Consider the following 27,148-nt stretch of genomic DNA (forward strand, 5'->3'; position numbering starts at 1 on the left):
CCATGTGGATGCCGGGAATTAAACTCAGGTCCTCTAACCTGAGCAGTCAGTCCTCTTAACCACTAAGCCATTTCTCCAGCCCAACCCCAAGTGAATATAGATGGACTAGTAAAAGTTGGCACATCATACTTGCAGTAGTGTTAACTAAAACAACAGTGGGCTAGGACGACAGTTCAACCTTTACATTTGGTTTTCAAAAAAATACCATAAGCCTAAAAGGTATAATAATTCAAGTACAAAACTTTACCGTAACTTATTATACCCCATAATGTATCTCTAACTTAACTAAGTTTGGCATATATGAAGTACACAGTAATACTCACGTGTTGTAGCTGAATCAGGCTGTGACAATTTGAGAATTCCTGTTTTTAGCAGTTTTGAAAACAATTCATTTACATCCACCTGACTGAGATGATTATCAGGATATGGCTTAGGAAGACCTAAAAAAAATTTTTTTTCCACAAAGTGATATTTTAAAATGAACAAAGATTCATATTAAGCATTTAAGCATATTAAGCATTAACTTCAAAGTCAAAGCTTTCTTCAAGATATTCCACTAACAAAATAAATCTTTTTAATGATGGGTTTAATTATTTTAAAAGCTCAAGTTTTCTTTTGGCTGACCAATCAACATTACCTGAAAAATATTCCAGGATAAATAATAATAGTGTATGTATAACACATACATACACACACCATTTTATATACAATACTTATATATATTTATGTTTATTTACTTTTTTTAAAAAGGGGGTATTACATATCACTTTATCACTTTCTCTAGTTACTTTCACACCAAATAAAAGCAGAATGCAAAGGACAATAAGCCTTATGATCCTTTCTATGCATGTATCACTGTGCACAAGTCCAAATTCCACCTTTCTAATTCTCTAGGCCTAATCCAACCACCTCAAAGAAGTAATTCTCCAAGAATGAAGAGACCAAAGCCAAAGGCAGTAGTACTGCTGACTGTGCTGCTCCTTGGCATGATAAACCAGAATAATGGTTGATAAATGAATGGTATGAGCCCAGAACACCTGCCCTCTGGTATGTTAAACCAGCCTTGCAAAGGAATTCAGTGCTAAGCACTGCTAACTCTACAAAAGCTTTAATTAGCTGAATAAGACAATAATCTTCTCCTTAAACTCAATCTAACCCCACCATTTTGCTAGCACTATGCTAATAAGTAATCCTTTAGCTCATCAGTAAAAACAGGACAGTAGCTCAGCAGAAGCCTAGCACAACTGAAGGCTCATAAACATTTTAAACAGTGTATTTTAGCAGATGTTGTGGTACATCTTCTAATCCCAGCAGGCAGACCTGTTAAGATGCCACCTGGTCAACATAAGTTGCAGGACAGCCAGGAATACATAGTGAGAACCCATTCAAAAGTTAAATAACATTGTAATATTTACCACTGTTAACTATCTGGCTACACCAGCAGGTGGAGAGGGAAATTCTAGGCCATTAAATGTTCAACGTAATGGCACAATCTATTTGTATTGTAATACATATAGTCCCTACCCTTGATCTTTACATATGTCCATCACAGTGCTTTTATACATATAAGTAACTATTCAAATTGTGAATGCAGGAATAAGTTCACCTCAATATTTAATCAATTACAATAGCATTTACACACTACTTCAACATTTGCATTCCATTAGAATGAGCTATTTATATGTCTAAGAGGGATAGTTAGCTATTCACTTGTTTCGAAGTATCCAAGTTCTGCAATGATAAAAACTGTATGACCACAACTCCTAGGATTTTAGATGAACCAGTTGCTTATTGGTGCCTAAATTTCTACTGCTTATAAAAGAGGAGTAATAGTTCCTGCCTAAAGTTGATATGAGGGTTAAATAAATACTATTTTGTAAGGCAATGGGGTATTATTTGGCACACATACAGTACTCAAGGGGGAAGGGAGAAAGCCTATCTGTAACACTAAAAGTTCTTTCAAGGATGAACCTTATTAGTACAAAGCCTTGCATGCAGCAAATTAAAAGAACAGAACTAAAGAAAAAGGACATTTTTTATTTTCAATTAAAGAATATTAAGAGAATCTGAAAGACAGCTTGTGGTGTTTTGTTTCTGATTTGTTTGTTTGTTTGTTTATTTGTTTGCTCAAGACAGGGTCTCTCTGTGTAGCCTTGGCTGTTATGGACTTGCTTTGCAGCTTTTCAGGCTGGCCTCAAACTCAGAGAGATCCACCTGCCAATGCCTCCCTGAGTGCTAGGATTAAAGGCATGCACCACTGTGCCTGCCTTTGAAAGACAGCTTTCTAATAATAGTTCATACTTCTTGAAAGAACAAGTAGAACTTAAGAAAAACACACATTAAAAAAAAAAGCAACAATAACAACAACAAAACACACACACACACACACACACACACACACACACACAATGCCTTGTGTCCAATACTCCCAAACTAGGGGAACAAAATGTCATTTCCTCTGCAACACTGCTCTCACATGATTATATGTATAATTCAACATTCTGAAAACCAGAAGAAAATCTGTAGTTCTTACACATTATGTCATTAACCTCAATATAACAAACTTTTTCCAAAGAATCTTATTTTATTTGGGGGAGAAGGATATGTGCACATGAGTCCAAGTGCCAATAGAGGTCAGAGGCACTGGATCTCCTTGGAACTGAAGTTATATTACATGTGGTTATGAGCCTGATATGGGTACTGGGAACTAAACATAGGTTCTCTACAAGCACCGTATGCATTCCTAAAAATTCTATCTCTACATCCCCAACAAATTCTTTATTCAACAAGAAAAACTAGTTTATAAAGGTAAATATATTCATATGGCATTTGAAAGTTACTCTTGCACATTTTATTTTCTTTTCAGAAAAATTCTAAGATACAGTGACACTACTACTTCCTTTTACAGAGGAAAAAAACTAAACAACAAGGACAACACTTGTTTATGTCTGGCCCAACCACAACTATACAAGGAGGAAGAGCGCTAACTAGTCCTAAATGTCCATCTAGAAATTAAAAGAATATGTATTAAATTGAAACCGACACAATTTTAAGAAATTAATACATAAAATGTAGCTTCATTAGAACATTCTTAGTTTGTAAATTATGAAGATCCTCTAAAAATTTGTGAAGTCAGTAACAATGCTGTTAAAACTATCATTTGTTTGGAGGGGGTTGTTTTATTTTTTGGGTTGTGTGTTTGGGACCTTTTTATGTGTGGCAGGGGTGCTTGGAATGGAACTCATGGCTTTGTATATGCTAGGCAAGTGATCTGTCACCAAGCCACACTCAAGCCCCAAAAGTATGTTTTTGAAACAGCTCAGAAATCATTTGTTCTGTTTGGCAGTGCTCCGGCTTGAACATATTCTAGGTTAAGTGCTGTACTCTAACATTGAGCTGAATTACATCCCCAAGCCTTATGATTTAGAAATTAAAACAAGTATCACAGCAGTATATAAGTCACAAAGTATATACCACAACATTCCCATTTATCTCAAAGTAAAATTAACTTTAAAATCCATTATTAGTTATGATTCACTCTAAAAATAACAAAAATACCAATCAAGAAACCTAGCTAAGAACTATTTTCTGTTTGTCCACCCATTAAAAATTCTACATGAATTATTTTATGAGGTAGTATCCTCCAGTTTTATTATCTACTGGATCATAATACACTCAAAATATCAACTAAAATTTTTGCAGTTTATAGTTTCCTTCAGCCTATCACAACAAAATTACCATTCCTCTCACCACTTCCAGCCTCCACTCAATAGATTTCCTTCCCTTTTGAATACAGTCTATGTCCAGCCTAATCATCTCTAGCTGAAAAATGAGGTGAGCATGACCATAGGTCAACAACAAACTCAAGAGGATAAAAACATTCAGCCAGATTACATTTCTATAAACTGAACACAATCTCTCAAAACTGCCATTTTCTAAACCAACAGCTATTAAACAAGTTTAATATCTTGAAAATATCACAGTTCAGAAGTACATACCTGAAGGATTTTGAATAAAAGGTCCAGGATTCTGTGGATGATGAACTGGTAAAAACTGTCCTTGGCCAAATGCTACTGGCTGAGCAACACCAGTCAGAACCTTTAAGATAAATGTTAATTTTAAGAACATTCTAGAAGTAAAATTCTAGCATTCTAATCACATGTAAATTTTCACAAATGTCCTAAGCCCCAAGGTCTGTGATAATACTTAGAAAATAACAATTGGTTTACTTCCACAAACTACAATACCTTCTTTCTATCTGTTTCAGAGTTATAAGGAACGGAATGGGTTAAAACTTCCTTTAAAAGAGGTGGATATAAAGAGCACTCAAAAGGCAGAGGGAGGATTCTGAGTTCAAGGGTACCTGGTCTACAGAGAGAGTTCCAGGACAGCCAGAGCTACACAGGGAAAGCCTGTGGGGAGTGGTGGGAAGAGACTTCCTTGAAGTATAAAGAAACCATGCAAATATACGGTACCTACCAACTAGCTGTGTGACCGATGCCATTCAAGCCACTTCACCCTAGGGTGTTTTCCTTATTTTACAAAGAGAAGAACTGGCATTCTGAGATAAAACCTTTACACAATCATAGGGTCTAGTTAACAAAGCTGAAGCCAGAATTCCTAACCTTGCCTTCTTTCCAGTCAAAAGTCTGTTTCAGCCAGACTATAATCCTAGGACTTGTGACTTGAGAGCTGAGGCAAGAGGACTGCAAATTTAAAGTCAGACTGAGCTATGCTAACAAAGTTGTGTCTCAAAAGAAAAGCAAAGAAAAAAAATTTCTATGTAGCAATGTGAACTTCAAGTAGTTATCCTGTTTTACCATTATTTTTGGATAAGGTTATTGCTAAAGTCAAAGTATATTACAAATGTTATCAGAGAGAATTTAAAAAAACCAAAAAAAGCTGGACATGGCAGGTTCACACTTGTAATCCCAGCAACTGAGACCAGCTTGGACTATTACAGATTGAGTTCTGGGCAGCCTGGACTACAGAGTTGAGATTCTGCCTAAAATAAATAAATAAAAATAAGACTGCAGACCTTAAAATAAGGCTTAGTGATACATCACCTGCTCAGAGTCCCTGAGTTTAAGCTCCATCTTATTTTATATGTATTATATATTATGGTATATGAGACATTTAAGTCTTGTTCACTATCCATGTGACTTCTCAATGGTGTACATAACACACACAAACACACCACCAATTCGATGTATCACGGAAAAAAAAGACTGCAGTGTCTAGTAATAACAGTATCATTTCTACATACTTTGAGGTCCAGGTCACCCAGAACTAAAGTTTGTCTCAACAGCAAAGTATACAGGGGCTAGAGGGTTGGCTCAGTGGTTCAAGAGAACTGGCCACTCTCACAAAGGACCTAAGTTTGGTCACAAAGGACCTCAGCCCCCCATGGTGGCTCACAACCACTGGCACTCTAGTTCCAGGAGAATCTGATGTCCTTTCTTTAGGCCTCCAGGGCCACTGTACACATGTGGTGTCCATACAATACATGCACACAAACACTCATACACATAAAATACAAATAAATCTTTTTTTTTTAAGTATGCAGAATAAAGCCAAGGATGGTAGACAGGCCTATAAACTGAACAATTAAAAGGATAGACAGGAGAACTGAGAATTCTAGGGCAACTTGAGCTACACAGCAAGCTCCAGCCAGCTTGAGCTACAAATAAGACTCTTTTAAAAACAACAACAAAAAATGCATAAGTAAGTGGATGGATGACTGTATACATTCATATTACTACAACTTATCAGAAGGCAGGCAGCAAGTTTGCCATGTAAACATCAGTATGACATGCAATTGTATGCAATTATTATTGTATGCAATTAGAGTACCTTAGAAAATGGTGAAAATAGAAAAATTAAAAAAGTATACAATATCATTTCTTAACTCAGACTAAGGAAATTCTTGGTTAAAAAACAATCTAGGAGAATCAGTTCTAACGGTTTCTTTTAAGCATATCAGGGCTCAACAGCTGTTCTGGGTAATGGAGGTCATTAAAACATTGTTATTACCGTAACAGCAGAATGGCCCACACCTGTAATCCCAGCACTCTGGAAGCGGAGGCAGAGGCAGAGGCAGGTGGATCTCTGTGAGTTCCTAGGCCAGCCTGGTCTACACAGAGAAAGCCTATCTCAAAAAACAAACCAACAAAATCATATTAGTGTTAAAAAACAAAAAAGACATATTAGTGTTAAAAAACAAAAAACAATCAAACAAAAAGTGCAGTGAGGCCAGCAAGATGGCTCAGTGGGTAAAGGAACTTGCCACCAACCCTGATGATCCCTGGTGCCCACACAGGTAGGAAATGATTCCCACAAGGTTTTCTCTTAACTCTACAAGCTCACCCTGGCACATATGCACACCAACACACACAACCACACAAAAATTGTTTCTTTGTATTTCAAGTAAAAAATAGTTCAGTGGCACAGTCAGTAGAGTGCTTGCTATCACACACAAAGACCCTGTTAAACCCCCAGCACTGGGAACAATGGGCACTCCTGTAGTTCCAGCACTTCATGGGTGAAGACAGGAGAATCTCGGTGGAAACAGGAGAATCAAGTCCAAAGTTACTCTCTAGTATACAGAGTTTAACAGCAGTCAAGGTTAAATGAGACCCTGTCTCAAAAATAAAAAAAATAGAGGCTGGAAAGATGTGCCAATTGTTAGAAGCGCCTTCTGCTCTGCTCTTCCAGAGGGCCTGAGTTCAGGTCCCAGAGTTCACATGAGGCAGCCCACAGAGGCTCTAGTGCCATTTCTAGCCTATGCAGACACCTGCACACATTTGCAAAGACAGGCACACAGATACGTAAATTAAGATACAATCCTTTAAAAATAAAGTAAGTGCCCACATACCACGAGAGGAAAGGAAGATATAAAAACAAGACTGAAATAATTCAGTGTCTTGGAAGAGCTAAAATCATTTTGCGTTTAAGTGGCAAATGTCAACCCCCCCAAAATCTCTCATCCCACTTCTCTAACACACAGATGCTCAACGTACATTAAGAACTATACCATAAAGTCCACAATTAAAGTGTGTCCCAAATATTATAAACAATTAAAAAAAAAAAAGTTAACTCAACTGTGAGAATTAACCTACACAGGGAATTTGAGAACAGCCTGAACTATACAATTCTGTTTTAAAAATGCATTTACTTACCTACATATAATTACCACATTTTAGAATAACTAGAACAGCTTACCTGTTGAGATGCCTGAATATTTCCTACTGACATCGGAGTAGGTAAATTGCCAAAGTTTCCAAACTGAGAACTCTGAAGATTCTTTTCATCAAAATAGTGTCCAGAAGCTCTGTTAAGGGGATTTGGGAAATTCTGGTTTCCAGGGCCATGTGGTCCATTAAAGTTTGGTCCTTGAGGTGTGTCAAATATTTGTTCATGTCTTTGGAACTGTAGTCCTTGAGATGGGACATTAAAAGCATTGCCAGGTGGATCATTATATGGGCCGGTCTGATTGAAAGATACCGATTCAAGCCTTTGTGAAGGATGATTGTCAAATCGGGTGCCTTGTAGACCAAGAGGAATATCAAATCTTGATGTTTGCTGGTGTTGTGGCCCATCAAATCTTTGAGGTACACCATCAAATCTCGGCTGAACCTGCTGTCCAGGTGGCCCATCAAATCTCTGTGGACCTGGCTGACCAGTTCTTTCAAATCTAGGACCTGGCTGGCCATGTAATCCATCAAATCTTGGCAAGAGTGATGGCTGACCTGGCTGCCCATCAAACCTTAAAGAGTGACAACCTTCAAATCTAGGACCACCTTGACCCAGAGGCCCTTCAATTCTTAGGCCACCTCCTGGTACAGGACCCTCAAACCTCATTCCACCTCCTTGTTGAACTAAAGGTCCTTCAAACCTGATCCCGACTCCTGGTTGACCATGTGGTCCCTCAAACCTAAGGTTTCCACCTAGTTGATTATGTCCTTCAAATCTCAGACCAGCTACAGACTGCCCATGGGGACCCTCAAACCTCATTCCAACTCCTTGCTGTAGCAAAGGGCCCTCAAATCTGATACCACCACCTGGCTGACCATGAGGCCCATCAAACCTAATTGCAGCCCCTGATGGACCATGACCCCCTTCAAATCTAAGTCCACCTACAGGCTGACCTCGAGGATTATCAAATCTAAGACTGCCCACAGGCTGTCCATGAGGTCCCTCAAACCTCAGACCACCCACAGGTTGACCACGATGTCCTTCAAACCTGAGACCACCCACAGGCTGACCCCCTGGTCCTTCAAATCGCAAACCACCTGCAGATCCCTCAAACCTCAGACTAGGTGAACCTTCAAATCGAAAACCACCTCCTCCTCCTCCTTGACCAATTGGCCCTTCAAAGCGCAGAGGTGTTCCTACTGGTCCTGGAGGACCTTCAAATCTCAAAGGGCACCCACCTCCTAACTGACCTTGCGGTCCTTCAAATCTCATAGGGCCTCCTCCCCCCATTTGTCCTGGTGACCCATCGAACCGAAGAGAACCTGGTGTAGGAGGTCCATCAATTCTAGGGCTTAATTTATTAGGTCCTTCAAAAATCATCTTGGCTGGGCCATCTCTTGTCACAGATGGCCTACCAGGTCCATCAAATAATGGTCGGTCTTCAGCTAAAGCTGTAAGTCGCTGATTTGTATCAAGGCCAGCAAATCTTGAGGCTGGGCCATCTACAAATGGTTTATCTGAATCTTCATATCTAGGTCGCTTAAGCGGAAAACGATCATTGAATGGTGATCTCTGCTCCTCTCGTACACCTTTTAAAAAGAAAAACATACACTTCACTAAAATTAAATTTACATCAAATTCTCCTTTTTTATAGTTAGCTAAATACTTAAGATATATTAGCTCACTATTAGTGGGTAGGAAAGAGACAGAAACAGTAGGTTAAGAAGATGCCCTTTTGATTCAGATACACCTAGAGTTAAAAAAAAAAAAAAACTCCCATCCTGTCAAGATACTTGTCATTTGACTTTAAGAGCAAGTTACTTAAGATCTCTAGTTTTGTTTCCTATTTGTAAAATTAGGATAATACTGTTTCCTTGGGTTTTGTGGATTTAATCAAACTAAGTATTAAAAAACAAAAACAAAAACAAAAACACCCTAATGAAGTCCCTAATATAACTGACCTAACAAATCATTAGGTCCCTTCCCTTTTCATGGGAAGGGTAGGGAAAAGGCAACAAAACAGAGATACACACACATACACACAAAGGTAGTCTGAACAGTGATAAAATCCAGCCCCACTTAGCTTGTTCATTTTCCCTTCACTGCTGTGTGATTCAATAAGCATAATCTCATTTAACTTTTTCTACCTTTAGCAGAGACTTGCTCGTCATGTCTTCTCCGGCCCTCATGGGGTGAAAGATTCTCAGCATAAGTACGACTCCCAGATACAGGAGAAAGACGTCTTGCTCTTTCACTAAATTGTTCTTTTCTGTCAAACTGTGCTCCACTATTCCTACTTGCATGTTTACTTTTGGATGGCTCACATTCTATTCCAGACAACAAGGCATCAGTCAAAGGGTAGTCAAAAATATCAGGATCTAAGAGATCAAGTCTTGGAAATGAATGCTGAACCTGTGTCCTTTTCAGTTTTGCTTTATGTTCATAGTAGGTTAATTCAGCATCAGATAAGAGAGGTTTCTTTTTTAATCCACCTTTATTTTCTTCTGAAGGACTATCCCGTACATTGCATCTATGTTTACCTTCTTGATACTGAAATAGCTGTCGAATTTGATGCACAACAACAAGGAACTCATCCTGTGTAATTTCACCAGAAGCTAAACGTTCACTCGTCTACATAGGGATGATAAAACAAAATTAAATATTTTAAATATAAAAAATACAAAAAAACTGGACAAAAGAAAATAATGACTACATGAAATTAACAATAGTCACTACCTTTTGAAGTAATTCTCTTTTGCTTGCAAGAGTTAACTCTTTAGGAATTTGAAGATTGGCATCTACACTTAATCGATGCTGCTTTGGGGCTCGAGGTGACAAGATTCCTTTAGTGCTTGACCAGCTCTCCCTATGCCTTAGATGAGGAGGTTTACTATGTTCATCACCCTGTTGTAAGCTGAAACCACAAAAGCAGTGTTACTTCAAAGTGTTTATTTAAAAAATGAAACTCCCAGGCTGAACTTAAGTACACTTTTAGGATCTGGTTAGATAAAATAGGTATGTTTTGTTGTGTTGTTTTTTTTTTTTTTTTTAATTTTGAAAAAAAAAAAAAACCAAGCCAAATTGAGTAAGAATTCTGATTCTTAGAGGTTAAAGATTTGATTGAGAGGGGAAAGTTATCTGGTATGTGCAAATCCCAAAGTTTGACCCCTAACAGCAGCACCAACAGCACCCCCAGAAAAAGAAAGAAAACAAGCTGATGGAGTAGAATCACGAATTCAAAGACAGTGGGCTAGCTAGCATGTTCCAGGCCAAGTGGTGCTACACAGCTAGACCCTGTCAAAAAATAACAACAATTAAAAACAAAAAGCAAGTAACATGTGATTCTTGACTATAAACACACAACTTCAAGATGTGCACACCTTTCTTGACTTTCATGTCTCTATAAAACCGAAAGTATTTAATCCCCACGGGGTTGTTTTTCAAAACTAGAAAAATAATTACAACATCCAATTAGTATCTTCTAGTGTTTAAATTAACACTGCCTTTTAAATGAATATTCTAAAGCCAGGAATGATGGATCACACCTATAATCCCAGCATTCAGGAGGCTGTTAGGAAGACTGTTATTAGATGGTCACCATTCTGCGCTTACTCAGTTCAGGCTAGTCTGACATAAGTGTTTGAAATTTGTCTTAATATAAGTAAAGATCGCAAAATAAAAATCATACAGTTTATATATTACCAAAAACATCAGCCAACATACCTTTTATTTTCTTCCCAACCAGATTTCCATCTTTTGGCAGACTTAGAGCTTTGCCAATTCTCTATATTCTCCTTTGGTTCAGCACCTGACTTCATAGAATGTTGACTTGCAGTTTCTTGTGGTCGGTCCTCATCCATCTTTTTCAGTCGTCTAGGATCTCGAACATCCTGCTTGGTACTTCTCTTTACATTTCTTTCTTCCCTAGAAGGTAGTGGGAACTCTTCCATATGTGACTGTTTAAGTCCTGACTGCCGCATCTTTCCACCTTTGGGTGCCAAAGTTGGAGACATACTTCTTTGCCTTCGTTTGGGTGACCGTCTATCTCTTCTCTTTGGGGAATGTATAATTGGTGACCGAGACTTAGGTGACCTGGATCTTGATCTCTTTCTAGTACTTGATCTCCCTGGTTTTGTCCCCTGTTTTTCCAATTCTTCTGTAACCATGTCTTGCTTTTGAACAATGCCATTTATGATTTTACTTCTACTTCCAATCAGTCTGTGTTCAGATGATTTCATGTGCTCATCTTTATCCTTCTTTTCTGTTTTTCTCTTTTCTTTTACATCTTCATCTTTGCCCTCACCTTTATCCTGAAGATGCTTTTTTAAACGTGGATCTCTCTTATTCATATCAGATAACCTCATACTTTCAGATTCTTGATTTTTCAAGTCTTTTGTGTGGGATAATTTGTTTTTCAAAGGTGATGGTGATTTAGATTTAGATTTAGATTTAGAGTCTAACTGGTCAAGTTCTTTCTTGGTTATTCTTTCACCTGATTTACTTTTTTCTTGCTTGGATGAATTTAGTTTTTCAGAGGGTACAGTTTTACCTGTTTTAGTATCAGACTGGTTTAATGTGTTCATTACAAATTCTTTCCTATGACTCTGCTCTTTGCCATGGGAAGAATGTTGGCTCATCCTGTTAAGACGGGGATCTCGGTTAGTTCCTTTCAAGTCTTGAATTTGTAAGGGCGGACCCGGTCGGCTTTTGTCAGGTTGCACTGGAACCTGATGGGGAGTTTTAATGGCCATAGCAGGAATTTGTGAAACATGTAATTTAGACGGTGCTGACCCAGGACCCAAGTTGGCTGTCTCCTGCTGAACACTAAGAGATACTGCCTAAAATTTAAAATGTTCATGTTAATAACACAACCCATGGAAACCGTTTTATTTCCTTGTATTTATTTAGACTATTTTAAGGACTAGAACACTTTCAAAAATCCCATTTGCTCATACTGCCTTAACACTACACATTTGGGGGTGGGAGGTGTGACAGGGAGGGAAAAGGCGCTAAGAATTTCACTATATAACTCTGGCTTGCCTGGAACTCTCACAGAGGTCTGCCTGCCTGTCTCTAGCTCCCAGTGCTGGAATTAAAGACATATATCACAAAGCATGGCACTACTCTAAACTTCTGATATACAAAATATAAGGAAGAGAGTCCAAGCATTTAAATCATCTGACTTTTTACCAGCCCTTTACCCTATATTTTCAAATTTCTAATACAGTGAAGAAAAAATAATTCTTCAAAACTATCCAAGATTCTATAACAGACCGTGGCTCAAAAACAGTAACATGACTAAACGCCTGTTCCACACAAAAGACAAAAATGATTCTAATTAAACTGTTAGAAAATGGTTTCTCTCAAAATGTTAATGAACTTATAAAATTGTCTTCCTACACCTCACTCTCAGATAAACTTAGATGCTAAGTAAAAACTACAGTCTTTCATGAATACAAATACATAGACTCTTGAGTCTTTCTATTTTGACTTTTAGAAACCTGATTTGTTTATGAACATTACCTAAAAACATTCACCACAATACACTTACTGTCTTAGGGCTGAAATATTAAATCCCTACTAAAACAACAGTAAAGCAAAACTACAGTGCTAGCCTGGTAAGTAAGAGTATTACTTTTTTCCTAGTTTTGAGACATGCTGCCAAGGCTGGCCTCAAACTTGCTATGTAACTAAGAATGACGCTGAACTTCTGATTCTCCCGCTTCCTATTCCCAAGTACTAAGATTACAGACTTGTGCCATCAAACCTGGGTGTATGTGTTATAGGGATCCAAGTACCAATTGGTGCCTATATGTAGGTATGTATGTATGTGTGTGTTTATATATATGTATATGTAAACATATACATATATACAAACATACTTGCATCCTAAGACAGCAATCTAGTAGAAAACATTAAGGAAAAACATTGTTCATAATCAAGTGTTTTATAATAAAAATAAAATTTTGGCTAAATCAGTGTAATTTTTAAATTAAGTAAAAATAAGGCAAAAACACATTATCAATAAAATATTCAAATACAACATAACTACTTTCCTATTAGAATATGTTTGAAGACTTAAATATAAAATTTTCCCTACTTACCAGCTGTGCCTTAGCTTGCTCTAACTCAAGCTCCAGCTTTTTTTGCTGAAGTTCTAACAACTGTTTTTGTTTTGCCAGTAACTGTTGCCTTATCAGTTGTTCTTGAGTAAGATTCTTTTGTATATCAGGTACAATCGGAGGAGTGGAGATACTGGGGGAACTGACCACTGTGCCAGGTGTCGAAGGCTCGTCAGGCTGCAAGAAAAAAATACTTTTTAAGCAACATCTAAAACTGCCAAAAGTCAACTAAAAAATTATCAACTTTACCTTACTATTATCCATAGTCACAAATATCCAATCACAATTAAAAGTCCACAAAAAAATACTCAGGAATTTAAAATGCCAAATGTTACATCATAAGACATGGTGACTATATACATTTATTATTTTTAAAATTAAACTGATTTTAGATTTGTTTTCTGAAAAGTTTACAGGAGTCAACACTTAATAGTCAAATTGTACTAGCATTCATTTATATACACCATTCATATAGACTTACCGATTTATTTAAAAATTTGGGATTCACATGGATGCTAGATGTATTCACATTAGGGGGCAGAGGTTTAATAGGCCAAGCAGGATCTAATGAATTGACTCTGACATCCAAGGCATAAAGTTTCTTCAAAGGGAATATTTCATCCCATGTGGAACGCAATTTAAATAAACTTTTTCTAGTATTTTCATCCACCTAGAACAACAGAACAATTCTCTGGCTTGTTAAGTTACTATAAAATGTTAATATATATTAAGTATAAAGCTACTTGCCAACTCACATATTATCCATTTGTACATAAATATCACAAAAAAACTTATTTAAGGCACATTTATTTGGTCACTAAGTTTAATAAAATTAGCCCTCAAAAACAAACAAACAAAAATCAGAAAAGTAGTTCTCTAATAGACTTCAAGCAAGCAAACAGATTTTTTTATCTTTTTAAAAGCACAAAAGTCTCCATATTTTAGAGCTTGATATAATATTCCAAATAAACTCACTGGATAAAAACATAAAAGCCAGAAATTAGTTTACCTGATGGTAATTTTTTTTTTTAAGTTACTTGCTGGTAGCACACAAGATTATCTTAACCACCCTAACACAAAATACTATGACTATGTTCTATGTACTACTGACTTTGGGTTCATAATCTTAATTCACAAAATCCTAGCCAAGAATGGGCATTATATAACTTGCCTGCAGAAACTGTAATGGATATGATTTTCAGGAATCAGAAAAACCCAGTACTTGGTAAGACAAGTAAGTTTTAACTTTAGCCTTTTACCTATATTCACATCTTTAAGAGACTGTATTTACAAGGTTATTTTTAATTAACTGTAATAAAATTAAAGTTAAGATTCAATGTGATACCAAACCCCTAAATAACTGGAACATACTGAAATTGAAATCAGCAAAGTATCTAAAATTATTCATATTACTGACTTTACTTTTTAACATCTGTAATGTAACTTTCCAAACTTTTCTCCTATATACTATTTCTTTTCTATCCACTTAAACAACCCTACTCCCCAATTCTACCAGACAGTTGGTATATCCTATAACAAGTGTTTTCTAATAAAATAGAACATAACTACAAGTTATTGTTAGGAAAGAATCTTTAAATCTAAGTATCTTCAAGGGTCCATCTGCTCAGCATGAATTGCCTCAGAAAATTGTTCCTGTTAACCAAACTACCAGTTACAATGTCACAAAAGAATGCACAATTTCTAGCTATGAACACTAACAAGCATTTCTCCCAAGCACTAAAGAGGAATTAAAAGTATTTCCAGAATAACCTAAAGCAATTAACTCGTCCACCATTCAGACATCCCTGTAACATCTACACTTTAACACGGTAAAAATGTCTAAAGGACATTTTGGGGAAGGGAGTTAATGGGAACCATGGACTGAAGCACACTGGAGGATTACGCCTTCCACTCCCCAAAAGTAGATATTTAAACTACAAAACAAAGTAGTCTGGACGCTCTAACTTTTTGTCCATATTCTAGAATTTCATGTAACCAAATCTCACATTTCAAAAACACACAATTATAAAAGTTAAAATCTATACAAATCTTGCATGGATTAAACAGCATCCATTTTTAAGGATATAAGATAAAAAACTAGCCTTTCCTCTTTCCTTGGAAAGGCACTTTACACTAAGTGTCCAAAAGAATGAAATGCTCCACCGCCCAAGAAAACCCAACACAAGACAAGTATTTATTTAATCTGGAACACGTTAAAAAAAAATTCAAATGTTTCTATATATACCTTTTCAAATACACAAATAAATGTTGCAACTAGATTTTTAGTAAAGGCAGTGAGATACTCTCTTCCAACGTTTTTCACGATAGAATCCATAAGGTACATAACAGGAAGCTTCTCTGAGGAAGGAGCCTGAAGTATAAAAAAGAAACTGAGAAGTTTAGTATAGTGAATTGCCACCAAAGAATTACTTTTAAAAGTGTTTTTAAACCTACAATACAGACCTCTAGTTTTGTTGGTACAAAATACTTTTGATTATGTTAACTTTTTATGAGCCTTAAGTGTTCAAGTACTTGTTTCTTACAATGTTTTACTTGTGCATAAAGCAAGTTCAGAATTATCAAGAGGAAAAAGCATCTCTAGTATTTAATACTTTAACTCAGGTGCATGTGGTAAAAAGGCCTGTATTCAAAGTGACAATAAAAGAAGAGGAAAAAATATTTTCTGTAATCGAAGTGTCAGCTTCAGGATCTGTGTTTATGTTTGTTATGCCTTGACTCAATAAAATACAGGTAGATGGCCTGGTTTCACTGGATTTTATATGTTAAAGTCTATGAAGCTTTGTTACCTATAAAATCATTAAGGTTATTTTTCTATAATCCAAATGAATAATGAAATTAAACACACTTCACATATGAAGTCAATGGCAAGACGCTTAAAACTTGCACAGGAACATGCAGAAGTGCAAACTTGTTACTGAAACAAGAAAAACTGGATAGAGGAGCCGCTGAGTCATGTAAGTCAGGTTCAACTTGACTGGAAACCTGGATGTCCTGAAGATTTTCTTCACAGCATGGACTGTCGTCGAAATATTTCTCCTCTACATGCACAAACCAGGGATTCTAAATTTGTGCTGAGCCAGTGTGGTGATGCTGATAAAGGTACCAGCCCTTCCAAGGTAAAGTTGCCCCAGTTGAACTGCAAAGCCTACCCACCCCTGGCTCTTAGGAGGCACAAGCTTCCAGAAAGCATCGGCAGGCTCACAGACTTGAGGAGCACTACCACATGCCACACATAGGCTGTTAATTGACTCCACAGGAGCACCCAAGGAGTAAAGCAAACAGAGAGGTGAATCCCCATTACCCACCCCGTGTGTACAGAAATCTAACTCAACACTTAGCCATAGCTACCTGTAGCTAGGGCAGGCTCACACTTCTGGGGTATGCAATGCCATGCTTCACAAAACCAATTGCCCTGACAAGTGTGTGGAAATGCTCTTGCTTCTGATATCACCTTTATAACCAAAGATGACTAAAGAATTGCTTGAGTAGTTCTGTATAAAAAAACGTATGTGCTAATAAAAGGTTTCACAAAGCCACCGTGCATGGGCCAACTATTAAGTACCAACATGTGAAATGCTTTATTGCTGTGTTTTCACCTTATCACATCTTGTTTTATACCATTTAAATAATTATTTTACTTAGGAAGATAAATAGGCTCTTTTAACACCACAATCTGTTCAACAGGCTAGTGTTTTATTGTACAAGTGAAGTCCTTCTATGTTCTTTTTCACTACTGTTACCTTATGGGAAGACTGAAATTAGGTGTGAGTCCACTAGTTTAGTATAGCTGAGATGCTAGAGAATAAGGACACAAACATACACTTCCAGAAACATAAAACCAAGCCAGCTGCTACCAAATGACGACAAACCCTCCCCTCACCCCCAACCCAGATTAAGATTCTTTTCCCAGAGTGACCTTTACATCTTCTACTTAGTCTGGCTTTACAAAAATATCCAGGAAGCATGTGCCCAAAAACTTTTGAGCAAATAGCCCAACTACTTTCACCACCTTGTGTAACAAAATACACAAATACAAGTTTTATGTGGCCAATATAGTCTGCATAGTTTTCAGTTCTCCAAGGTCTTGCAGATCCATTAAAAATTTTAAAAAAACCAAAACACAAAAACAAATTTTAAAAAAACCAAAACAGCAAGAAGCTGTCTCCTCTGAACAGCAACCTGAGCTGCTAAATTAGGTGCTGTGAATACCAATACCCAAAATATAGTTTGAAAACTTCTGTTCTTATAAATCCAAGTGCTGTTCTTTTTAAAAAGGTAATGTTACAGCCTTCAACAAGGCAAAAAAAAAAAATTTTCTCCGCCAGCATGTGGTTATCAATAAAAAGTTGAGTATGAGGAGCACTTCCTTCTTAAACCTTGTACTTTAAAAAACAGCTGTTTCACAGGCATTCTACAGGAAAACGTGAATGAAGACTTGTTTTAGCTGTCAAAATGAACATGGTAATTTGTTGAGCCCTTAAAAAAATAAAAACCTTTTCCCCCTCTTTAAATTAAGGTATGAAAGGACCACGTGAGACCGTGTATCTTGTGAACTGATTTACCCAAAAGAGTGGATGGACCTAAAGAAGAATGAACCCAAGTCACTTAAAGACTTTTGTTTAAAACACACAACCACATAAGTAAAAATTCTTGGAAACAGATTCTACACCTTACAAAGGTAAATAAAAAAGACAAATACATATTTTATATGTTTTATTCACAAATTTTATAATACCAGTCACACATTTCAAAACCATTTATTAGAGTCAGACCACTCAGTTGTACACTAGACAGACACCGTCTCTAAACAATATATTTGGTGGTTGTTGTTAAAGTGGCCTTTTTAAAGGGGTTCACTCTGCTAAAAGGAGGCTCATCCTGATAATTGCAATCACTAACAACTAGGAAAAAAAAAAACTAAACCTTAAGTACAAACTTGAAAAGTAACTTAAAACGTATTAACTGGGAAGCGGTTAAGACTCATAATAACTAAGTTTAACAGTAACTTTACTTAAATGACATATCGCTCCCACATGAATCCACAGAAGAGGAAGACCAGAGGGAAACAGAAGGTAGCGAAGGACCACTTCGGTCAAGGGGTGAAGAAAAGCAAGCCTTCACTATCAGGGAAGGGAGAAAAAGAGAATAGGAAAAGGAGGGACTGAAATTTTCAAAGAAACTCCAAGTATTTGTTACCCACTGGGCCAATTCTCCACCTACAGGTTGGATAAGATCTTGCCCCTCACACCCAAACCCCACCCTCGACCCAATTTCCCTACCATTGGGGCAAAACCAGACCCTCCGAGAGGAGAATAAAAGTTCGATCTAACAGCCCCCACCCCAAAATGGGGCTGACGGGTGTGAGCAGCTGCCTGGCTGGCAGGGAATGGATTCTCCTCTCCTCCCTTTCGCATCATGTGCTTTGCAGGCGCCATGTTGAGCTAACAGGCCGCTGCTCCACTCGGGGCCAATTCCCTATACCCAACCCACCGACAGCTCGCTCCCAGGTCCCCCTTCACCTCCTTCCAACCCACAGAGCACAATACCCCAAAAGGACACTGAGGGAAAGCCCCTCCCCACCTTCCCAGGGGCTTTAAGATGGTTTGTTTTTAACTCTTACTCTCCCAAACCACAAACTGCCTCTTAAGTCTTCCCCCCATCTGAAAGGGCTGTCCCCGAAGCGTGCGAGCGTGGGGACGTACTCAGAGGTGGCCTAAATAGGGAGTTGGTGAGCGGAAACGGGGCTCCACCCTGCATCCTCCCGCTCCCTCCCCGAGAGAGGCCCACGCTCCCAGCCAGGGCCAAAGACCAAGCCCGAGTCGGGGGTGGGGGTTGGAGAGGAGGAACTCCGTCCCCCTTAGGATGGAAGCGAGACCTGGGATGAGGCTGACACTAAAACCAAGGAGTATTAGAAGAATAGGAGGCTGCGGGGTGTATAAAAACCTTGGCGGTTTGGGCCTCGATGAGAGAGACGATCTCCTTGGCGAAGGGCAGGTTCTCCTCGGCTAGAATGGTCAGCATATTGATGTGCGGTTTGCTATTGAAGGTCAGGTCTTCCAGCGACGACTGATAATCCCGACAGGCGTCCTCCCGGGCCCCCGCAGCCCCGGCCTCGGCCGGCGTCGGCTCTGACATTGCGCCGCGGCCCCCCTCCGAGGTCCGCCGCCGCCGAGGCTGAAGCCGCTCGACACCCCGCCTCCCTTCCGACGCCTCGGCCTCGCTCCCCGGGTCTCCGGCGGCTGCGGCTTCACCACATGCTGACCGCGGAGGGGGGATGGGGGACGACCCAGGGGGAACCTCGGGGGAGAAACAACGCAGCCTCACGGGGAACCTCCGTCCACTTCCAGCCGCCGCCGGGGCTTCTTTCTCCACAGACACAAAATGGCGGCGGCAGTGGCGGCTCCAGCTCCGAAAATGTCTGTATTCCCAACCGCTGCGTCGTGCGAAATGAACTAGGGGAGGGGAAATGTGCGGTAAAGGGGCGGGGCCGTTGGAAACACCGGGCGGGATTGGCTGGCCCGCGCGTGTCACAGGCCCCGCCCCCGGCTCTTCCGCAAGACGTCCAAGCGCCGCCTTCTTCCACGGCCGGGGACTCGGCTTTCGCAACACCTCCCGCTCGGAGGCGCGGTGCAAAGGACGGTCGGTTCTCATTGGCCAATTCGTAAGGGACTGTTCGGTCATTTGTTACCATAACAACCCACCCAGGGAGGCCAATAGAGGAGGGCTGCTCCCGAGGACCGGCCCAACCAGTTCACGAAAGCTGCACCAGGCCCCTTTCGTCCCGCCTCTGCCTCTCCTCCAGCCGTCGGGCGGCTCCGTCAATCATCCTTCCTCCCGCCTGCCTCGGGGTGCAGGGGGGTTGGCGTGAGCTGGAGGAGCGAAGGCCCCCACTTGAGGCCGGTCCCCCCCACACCCGGTCTCAGGTGCTCCCGGGAGCCTGGGCGGGGCTGGCCCAGCCAGCTGTCCCTCCCGCTTTAAGGCGGGGGCGGAGGCGCCTGGCCTACCCGGAACCCAGACAGAAGTAACTACTGCAAACATCCACACTCTGAAAATCACCGACACAGGCTCGCAGGAGTTGAGTGCCCAGAAACGCTCTTAGTTAGAGGTGCTATTTAAGAAAGGCGTTCCCACAGGATTTGGAGATCTTTTGAGGAAGTCACATTTCTGGAAAGGTATTCACAATAGCAACATCCAGCCCTGAGCCTAATAGCACTCGTCTCTTTAATCTGCTACACTTCTAAATTGCCTTAGAATACAGTATCAGAGACATGTTTGCTGGCTCAGGAGGCAGAAGCATGTTGATCTCTGAGTCCGAGGACACCCTGATCTAAGAACAAGTCCCAGGACAGCCAAAGCTACACAGAGTAACCCTGTCTCAAAAAAAACAAAACACACACACACACACACAAATCTGGTACATATGGAAAAATATCTTAGGTTTTATAATCTGTTTTCATGATACACAAAAAAAAATTTACTAAGTTATGAGGCACTGTGGAAAGACAGTTCGCACACACACACGTTTTTGTATAAACTGATAACATGACTCCATGATAAGATTAAGGGGAAGGCTTTTATTGTAGATAGACCAGCCAAAGGCATCTGGAAGAATCCAGAGCAGAGAGAAAGAAGTAGATCGAACATGGTGAGCAGACTAGACAGGGCCATGGAAATCTTTGCGAGAAGGGAGAATAGAGGTGGATAGATGATACTGAAAACACAGTGAGAGAAGCAGAGCAGAGCAGAAAGGGAGACAACATAGCAAGAATAGCAGGGTTATAAAGAATGAGCGGCTGGGGAAATGGAAGCCGGTGAGCTAGAGGGAGTTTAGGGTACCTGAGGAGGTGAGAATGGATGGGATGCTAGCATGGACTTTGAAATGTGTAACAGATGTTTGTGACACCGAGGGAGGCTGGATGCCAGCGTGCATGTGCTTTGGTACCTTCTACTAGAGGTAAGGGAGTTTTGGAGTTTGAAGAGTTGGGTTTTCCTTTAAACTTGAAAGTTTTGGGAAGTCTTATTTTATTTTGTTTGAGATAATGTCTCACCGTATCCCTGGCTAGGGATGCAATGACTAGGCTAGCCTCCAGGTATACTAGGCTAGCCTCAAACTAATAGAGCTTTGCCGTCCTTTATTGGGATTACAGGAATGTGCCAGCATGTCCAGCATTACTTTTTTATTTTGTTTAAAAAAAATAATTCCTAGGTTTAGTAAATATATTTATATTCTCTCTCTCCCTTCCATTCTATGTCCCTCTTTCTTTCCCTTGTCTTTGTCTCTCCTCCCTTCTTCCTCTCTCCTCTCTTTCTCTCCAATGCTGGGCATCAAATCCAGAGCTACATACATGCTAGGTATAGTCCTGCTAGTCTGTATCTCTAATAAGCCCATATTATATATATTTTTAATATTCTTAGAGTCTCCTCTGTGTGCAAAAATCAAAAGTAGCAGCAGTACAGTTTAAGTTTCATGAGTTAACGAAAGGCACATATCAAATTATATTGTGTGTGGTTGGTTGGTTTTCAAATGGCAATTGTGATTTTTACTGGGTTTGGAGGGTTTGGGGTGCTGTTTTGTTTTGGTTTGGTCTCATTGTTTAGTTTAGGTCTCAGTGTATTTTAACGATTTGGTTACTGTTGTATGACCAAAAAAAAATTCCTGGGAAGACACAACACACACAAACATTTGCTCCAACAGGGAGCCCCAACAGACCAAAGTACAGATACCACCAACATCCAACATGATGAAACAATGAGCTTTATTGGGGTTACTTGCAGGATCAGAAATTACTTTAGCAACATCACCAAAGCTGGCCCAAACATGGATGACAGCTCACAAAAGCTGGGAACCTGGAACACACTGCACAGCCTGCAGGCAGGCAGCCCGGCAGGTTGGAGAGAGTCCTTTCTAGGTGCCGTAGGTGGTTTAAACCTTTCCAGGGAGTTCTGATTCTTCCAGACAGTTGATCTGATGTCAGAGTCTTTTTCACAGCTTCGCTCCTCTGAGGGTCTTTGCAGCTTTTACTTACTCTGGCAGGGAAGGATTTAATGAATCCAGTCAGTTTCAGTGACTTCTTGAAGCTGATCTGAGTTGTTTACCTTCTTGCTTAAAAAGCTTCCCTGCAAGGTAGAATGTTTCAACCTTGGGAGAAATTGTTTTTCAACAGTTACACAGACAATTAATTATGAAAATTAGTTTTAACTGTAGTGAGTTCTGAAATTCAGGGTTTGGAGAGATGGCTCAGGGGTTAAGAACACTGACTACTCTTCCAAAGAACCAGAATTCAATTTCCAACACTCACAAGGTTTTGTACACCCACAAGGCAGCATTCAAGTGTGTAACCGCAGTTCCAGGGTTACCGGAGCCACCACTTTCTCCATTGTATCTCTTCTTTGGATACCAGTTACATCTGATACCCTCTTCTGGCCTCTGAGGGCATCAAGGTGCCATGGTATGTGCGTACATGCAGGCAAAATAACCATACATACAATATAGTTTACAAAGTAAAATTTTACTTGTCAATTTGAGAGTTGAAATTATTATAAGTCACAATAAAACACCTGTTAGAACTCTTGTTTCTAATACTGAGTCTTGTTTGAGAGGCTGAATTCACTCACCTTCTGCAAGGATTGTTCTCTAGGGAATAACCTAGGCCAAGGCAAGAATAAAGCCCTTTAGGTAAGTGAATTAAACTGGTGAGGTATATGCATGGAGAATTCTTTTTTGTTTGCTTGTTTGTTTGTTTGTTTGTTTGTTTCAAGACAGGGTTTCTCTATGTAGCCCTGGCTGTTCTAGACTTTGTAGCCAAGGCTGACCTCGGACTCACGGAACTCACCTGCCTCTGTCTCCTTAAGTACTGAGATTAAAGGGTTGTGCCACCACTCCTCCTGCAGTGGAGAATTCTTAACTCAGGATAATCAAAGCAAAGAGTCTGGTAAAAAATGGTTTCACTTGGTTTCTATAGCACAACTTCCTCACTGCATCACTAAACATTGTTTGACTTCTGTTGGTTTGCTTTCTAGTGTGTGAAAAGAAAATGACAATTTTCGCATCATAAAGTGCTACCAAGGTGGGATGAGATGGTGAATAACTCCACGTCCAATGAGGCAAAACAGACAGTGGCTGTTGTTAGCATGCTGCTAAGCTTGCCTGGTTTTCAAGTTCTGACTGAAAAAGCTTTTTTTTTTTTTTTTTTTTTTTTTTTTTCATTTTTAGACAGAGTTTCTCTTTGTAGCCCATGCTGTCCTGGAACTCACTGTGTAGACCAGGCTGGCTTCAAATTCAAAGATCCGTCTGCCTCTGCCTCCCAAGTGCTGGGATTAAAGATGTATGCCACCATGGCCAGCTCAGTGTTATACTCTTAAATATTAAGACTTCCTGCCCTGCAGAGGTGGCACATACCTGTCTTGAGAAATCCTGTCTCAAAAAAACATAAAAAAAAAAGGGGGGGACCACTGTCCTGAAACCATAGGGATTGAAAACTGCTATTCAATCCCATACTTGAAAAACCAAATCAAAACAAAAATCCAGGTGTAATCTCAACATTCTGGGAGGCAGAGGCAAGAAGATTTCTGTAAGTTTGGGGCCAGCCTGGTCTACAAAGTGAGCCCAAGACAGCCAAGACTACACAGAGAAACCCTGTCTTGAAAACAAACAAAACAAAAACTCCAAATAACTTTAGTTTATAGAGGTTGCATTTGTTAATCTTTACCATTTGAAAATGATAAATCAGAAAATGTTTGTTGATTTTTAAATAATAGGGCTGGAGAGATGGCTCAGCAGTTAAAAGTATTTGTTCCTCCTTGGGTCCCCCGCACCCACATGGTAGCTCATAGCAATCCGTAACTCCATAACTCCAGTTTCAAGAGATCCAGTTTCCCCTTCTGACCTCCATAGGCTGTAGGCATGCAAGTGGTGCACAAGGATACATGTGGGTAAAACACTCATATACATAAAATAATATAAATATTTACAATGTTTAAATAATGATAAATATTTAGAATGTCAATATAAATAATGCTGCTTTTAAAAAGTATACATGGCCCAGCTCTTGGGAGGCAGAGGCAGGCTGAATTCTGTGAGTTGGAGGCAAGCCTGGGATACATAGGAAGACCCTGTCCCAAAAACAGAACAAAAAACCCAACAATTATATGTTCTAAAAGACAAAAAAAAAAAAAAATCAATTTTGTTTCTTTGTTTGCTTGCTTTTTCCCCAGTTTTTCTGGACAGGGTTTCTCAGTAGCTCCGACTGTCCTGGAACTCGCTCAGGATCTGGCCTCAAACTCAGAGATCTGCCTGCCTCTGGCTACCCAGTGCTAGGATTGAATGCATGCACCAGCGCTGCCTAATAGGTTTTGATTTTTTGCAAATCTTTTCAGTATGTGGCTTAATAAAAGACAGCTGAGTTCTTGGATCCACTTCTGGTTTTACTCTGCTGCACTTAACATGGTCACGTGACTTCTGGAAACCTCCTTTGCACACCAGTAGGAGAATAAAGAAAAATAACTTCTTAGAGTTGTGAAAATAATTCTGACTTTCTGGTCTCCTGTCAGAACTATTATGTTGGAATGCTGTTCATATATATATATATATATATATATATTAATATATATATTACTTAAGAAGCTCTTTATGAACTGTCCTAGAAGAATCTCTAAGATTTATTACTAAATGGAAAAAAAGACATATAACACTACATGTAGTATTTCAACCCTAGAATATTTTTTTTTCTAATCAAGGAGGAAGCTGGATAGTGGTAGCAAATGCCAGGACACCTAGCGCTATATAGAGAAACCCTGTATCAGAAAAAAAGGGGGAGCGGGGAGTTGGGAGTTAGGCATGGTGGCATATGCCTTCAGTTCCAGCACTCAGGAGACAGAGGCAGGTGGATCTCTGTAAAACTGAGACCTGCCTGGTCTACATAGTGAGTTCCAGGACAGCTAGGGCTATGTAGCGAAAACCTGTCTTATGGAAAAAAAAAAAAGCAGAAACATACATAATATACTTTTGCAAATACATGTAATATCGTTAAAATAATATCCAAAAATGGTAAATAAAATATACTCTTTTGCATGTACTTGTAACACTATTTGACGTGTATGTATTAAGAGAAAAACAAAACAAAAACTAGGACTTAAGCGCTCTGGCTGCTCTCTTCCAGAGGACCTAGACTCCACTCTTAGCACCCACGTGTTTGCTCACAGCCACCTGTCCCTCCAGCCCCAAAGGGTCCAACACCCTCTCTCAACCTCTGAGGATACCAGGCACAAATGTGGTGCACAGACATCCATGCAGGTACAGTACTCAGAAACACAAAATGCATTAATCAAAAAAATTTTTAAAGTTTAACAAAAACTAACAACAATTACATCTATACCAGCAGTGAGAAAAAAAAATCTTGTTACTTCTTTCCTTGTTGTTGTGTGCCTTTGAAATTTCTACCTTATAAAGGAACTAACTGATCAAAAATAAATTTATTTTTGAAGAGAGAGAAAAATACACATGTGCATACACACACACACATTCTTCTGGCAGCTGTTCAGTAGGTCCTTTCTATACTGAGATTTAAAAAATCACTATTTTAAAAGCCATTTTGATCATCAGAAAAGTATAAGACAAATGAAAACCTTTCATTTTCATTAAACTGTCTTATGGTAAAATACATAAAATAGAAAGCTCTTTATTTTTTAAAATCACTTTAAGTGTTTTTATTAGAATGTTGATAATTTTGGAGCTAATCAAAAATGAATCTTAGCACATGCCCAGGCAGTAGAGAGACAAGCAACTCAGTCAATCAACTGAAGAACCACAGAATTCATATATCGCCAAATCGGCATCAACTGTTTTAGAAAGTGTAATGCTAGCCACTGGCATGAAACAGGTTTTGCTGCTTATCAATAAACTTCAAACTCTCAGAGCTATATAACCACCATTGTTTTCTTTTTCTCTGGATCTGTGGGTTGCTGTGGCTCTTCTGAGTTTTACTGGAATCAGATGGGCTTGAGTCCAGGCTACTGATTAGGTTCAAGTGTACTCCACAAATTTCCTCATTCTCCTTGGGCCAGTGGCTACGTGGGACATGTTTTTCTCTTGAAGGGTCACAGGAGTTCATAAAGTAAGCAGGAACATGAGATGCTTCTCCAGGTCTTGACCTGACATGTTTGTCATTTTAGTCCATGTATCTGACAAAAACAAGTTACAAGGCCAAACACATCATTAGTTAGGAGGTATGGAAGGGGGAGGAGGATGCTTCTGCCTCCTCCGACTAGGAGATTATATGATAAACATGGGATATAGAATTCTACTAAAGCAAAACATTCTCTACAAGAATGATACCCTGGGGATCTGCATCCCCGAAATAAACCCCTGTCTGTAAATATTCTGCTGAAGGGGATAGGAGTGGAGTTAAACTGCTGTCTCCTGGGATTGATAAAAAGTAGACATAGTGTCACAAAAAAGCCCCATATTGGATGAACATGTATATATATTTCAAAAGTATCTAAAGGAGAAAGGCACAAGATGGTAGCAGCAGTAAGCGACTGGTGACAGAGTGAGCCTAGGCCTTGTCTGTCCTGACTTCAGGCTGCATCAGCCTGTTGATGGCCAAAGGTGCATTTACCAGCACATGTCCAGTCATTGTGTGCGATGGAAAGATCCACTAGCAGGTTTCATTCTGTTTTTCTCTGGTGCTGGGGCTAGAACTAGGGGCTAACGCTTGCTAAACAATTACTCTCCCACCTGAGCCACAACCAGAGCGTATTACTGAAGGGTAGGCACATAGGAAAGCCAGCATCTTAGGCACCTAGCCCTCAAC

The 27,148-nt window shown here is 39.5% G+C and overlaps 1 protein-coding gene across 2 annotated transcripts in view; it reads right to left on the reverse strand.

The window, feature by feature from the left end:
* The window catches only part of Pcf11 (PCF11 cleavage and polyadenylation factor subunit), a 25,583-nt gene extending 5,800 nt beyond the window's left edge, over window positions 1-19,783 (reverse strand). Inside the window, exons 1-10 of one of the 2 annotated variants that reach the window (XM_021646707.2) lie at window positions 19,281-19,783; window positions 15,562-15,687; window positions 13,798-13,986; window positions 13,299-13,493; window positions 10,918-12,032; window positions 9,931-10,108; window positions 9,735-9,825; window positions 7,222-8,783; window positions 3,999-4,098; window positions 324-440 (exon numbers count right to left, since the gene is read on the reverse strand). In XM_021646707.2, coding sequence (XP_021502382.1) covers window positions 324-440; window positions 3,999-4,098; window positions 7,222-8,783; window positions 9,735-9,825; window positions 9,931-10,108; window positions 10,918-12,032; window positions 13,299-13,493; window positions 13,798-13,986; window positions 15,562-15,687; window positions 19,281-19,472 — 3,865 coding nt within the window. In that variant the 5' untranslated portion in view covers window positions 19,473-19,783. Of the gene's footprint in view, window positions 1-323; window positions 441-3,998; window positions 4,099-7,221; window positions 8,784-9,341; window positions 9,826-9,930; window positions 10,109-10,917; window positions 12,033-13,298; window positions 13,494-13,797; window positions 13,987-15,561; window positions 15,688-19,280 lie in introns of both variants that reach the window. The other variant, XM_021646706.2, reaches the window with a different exon arrangement.
* Between the last annotated feature and the right edge of the window lie 7,365 nt (window positions 19,784-27,148).

Source organism: Meriones unguiculatus, chromosome 14 (assembly GCF_030254825.1).
Source record: "Meriones unguiculatus strain TT.TT164.6M chromosome 14, Bangor_MerUng_6.1, whole genome shotgun sequence".
In the NCBI taxonomy this organism is placed as follows: Eukaryota; Metazoa; Chordata; class Mammalia; order Rodentia; family Muridae; genus Meriones; species Meriones unguiculatus.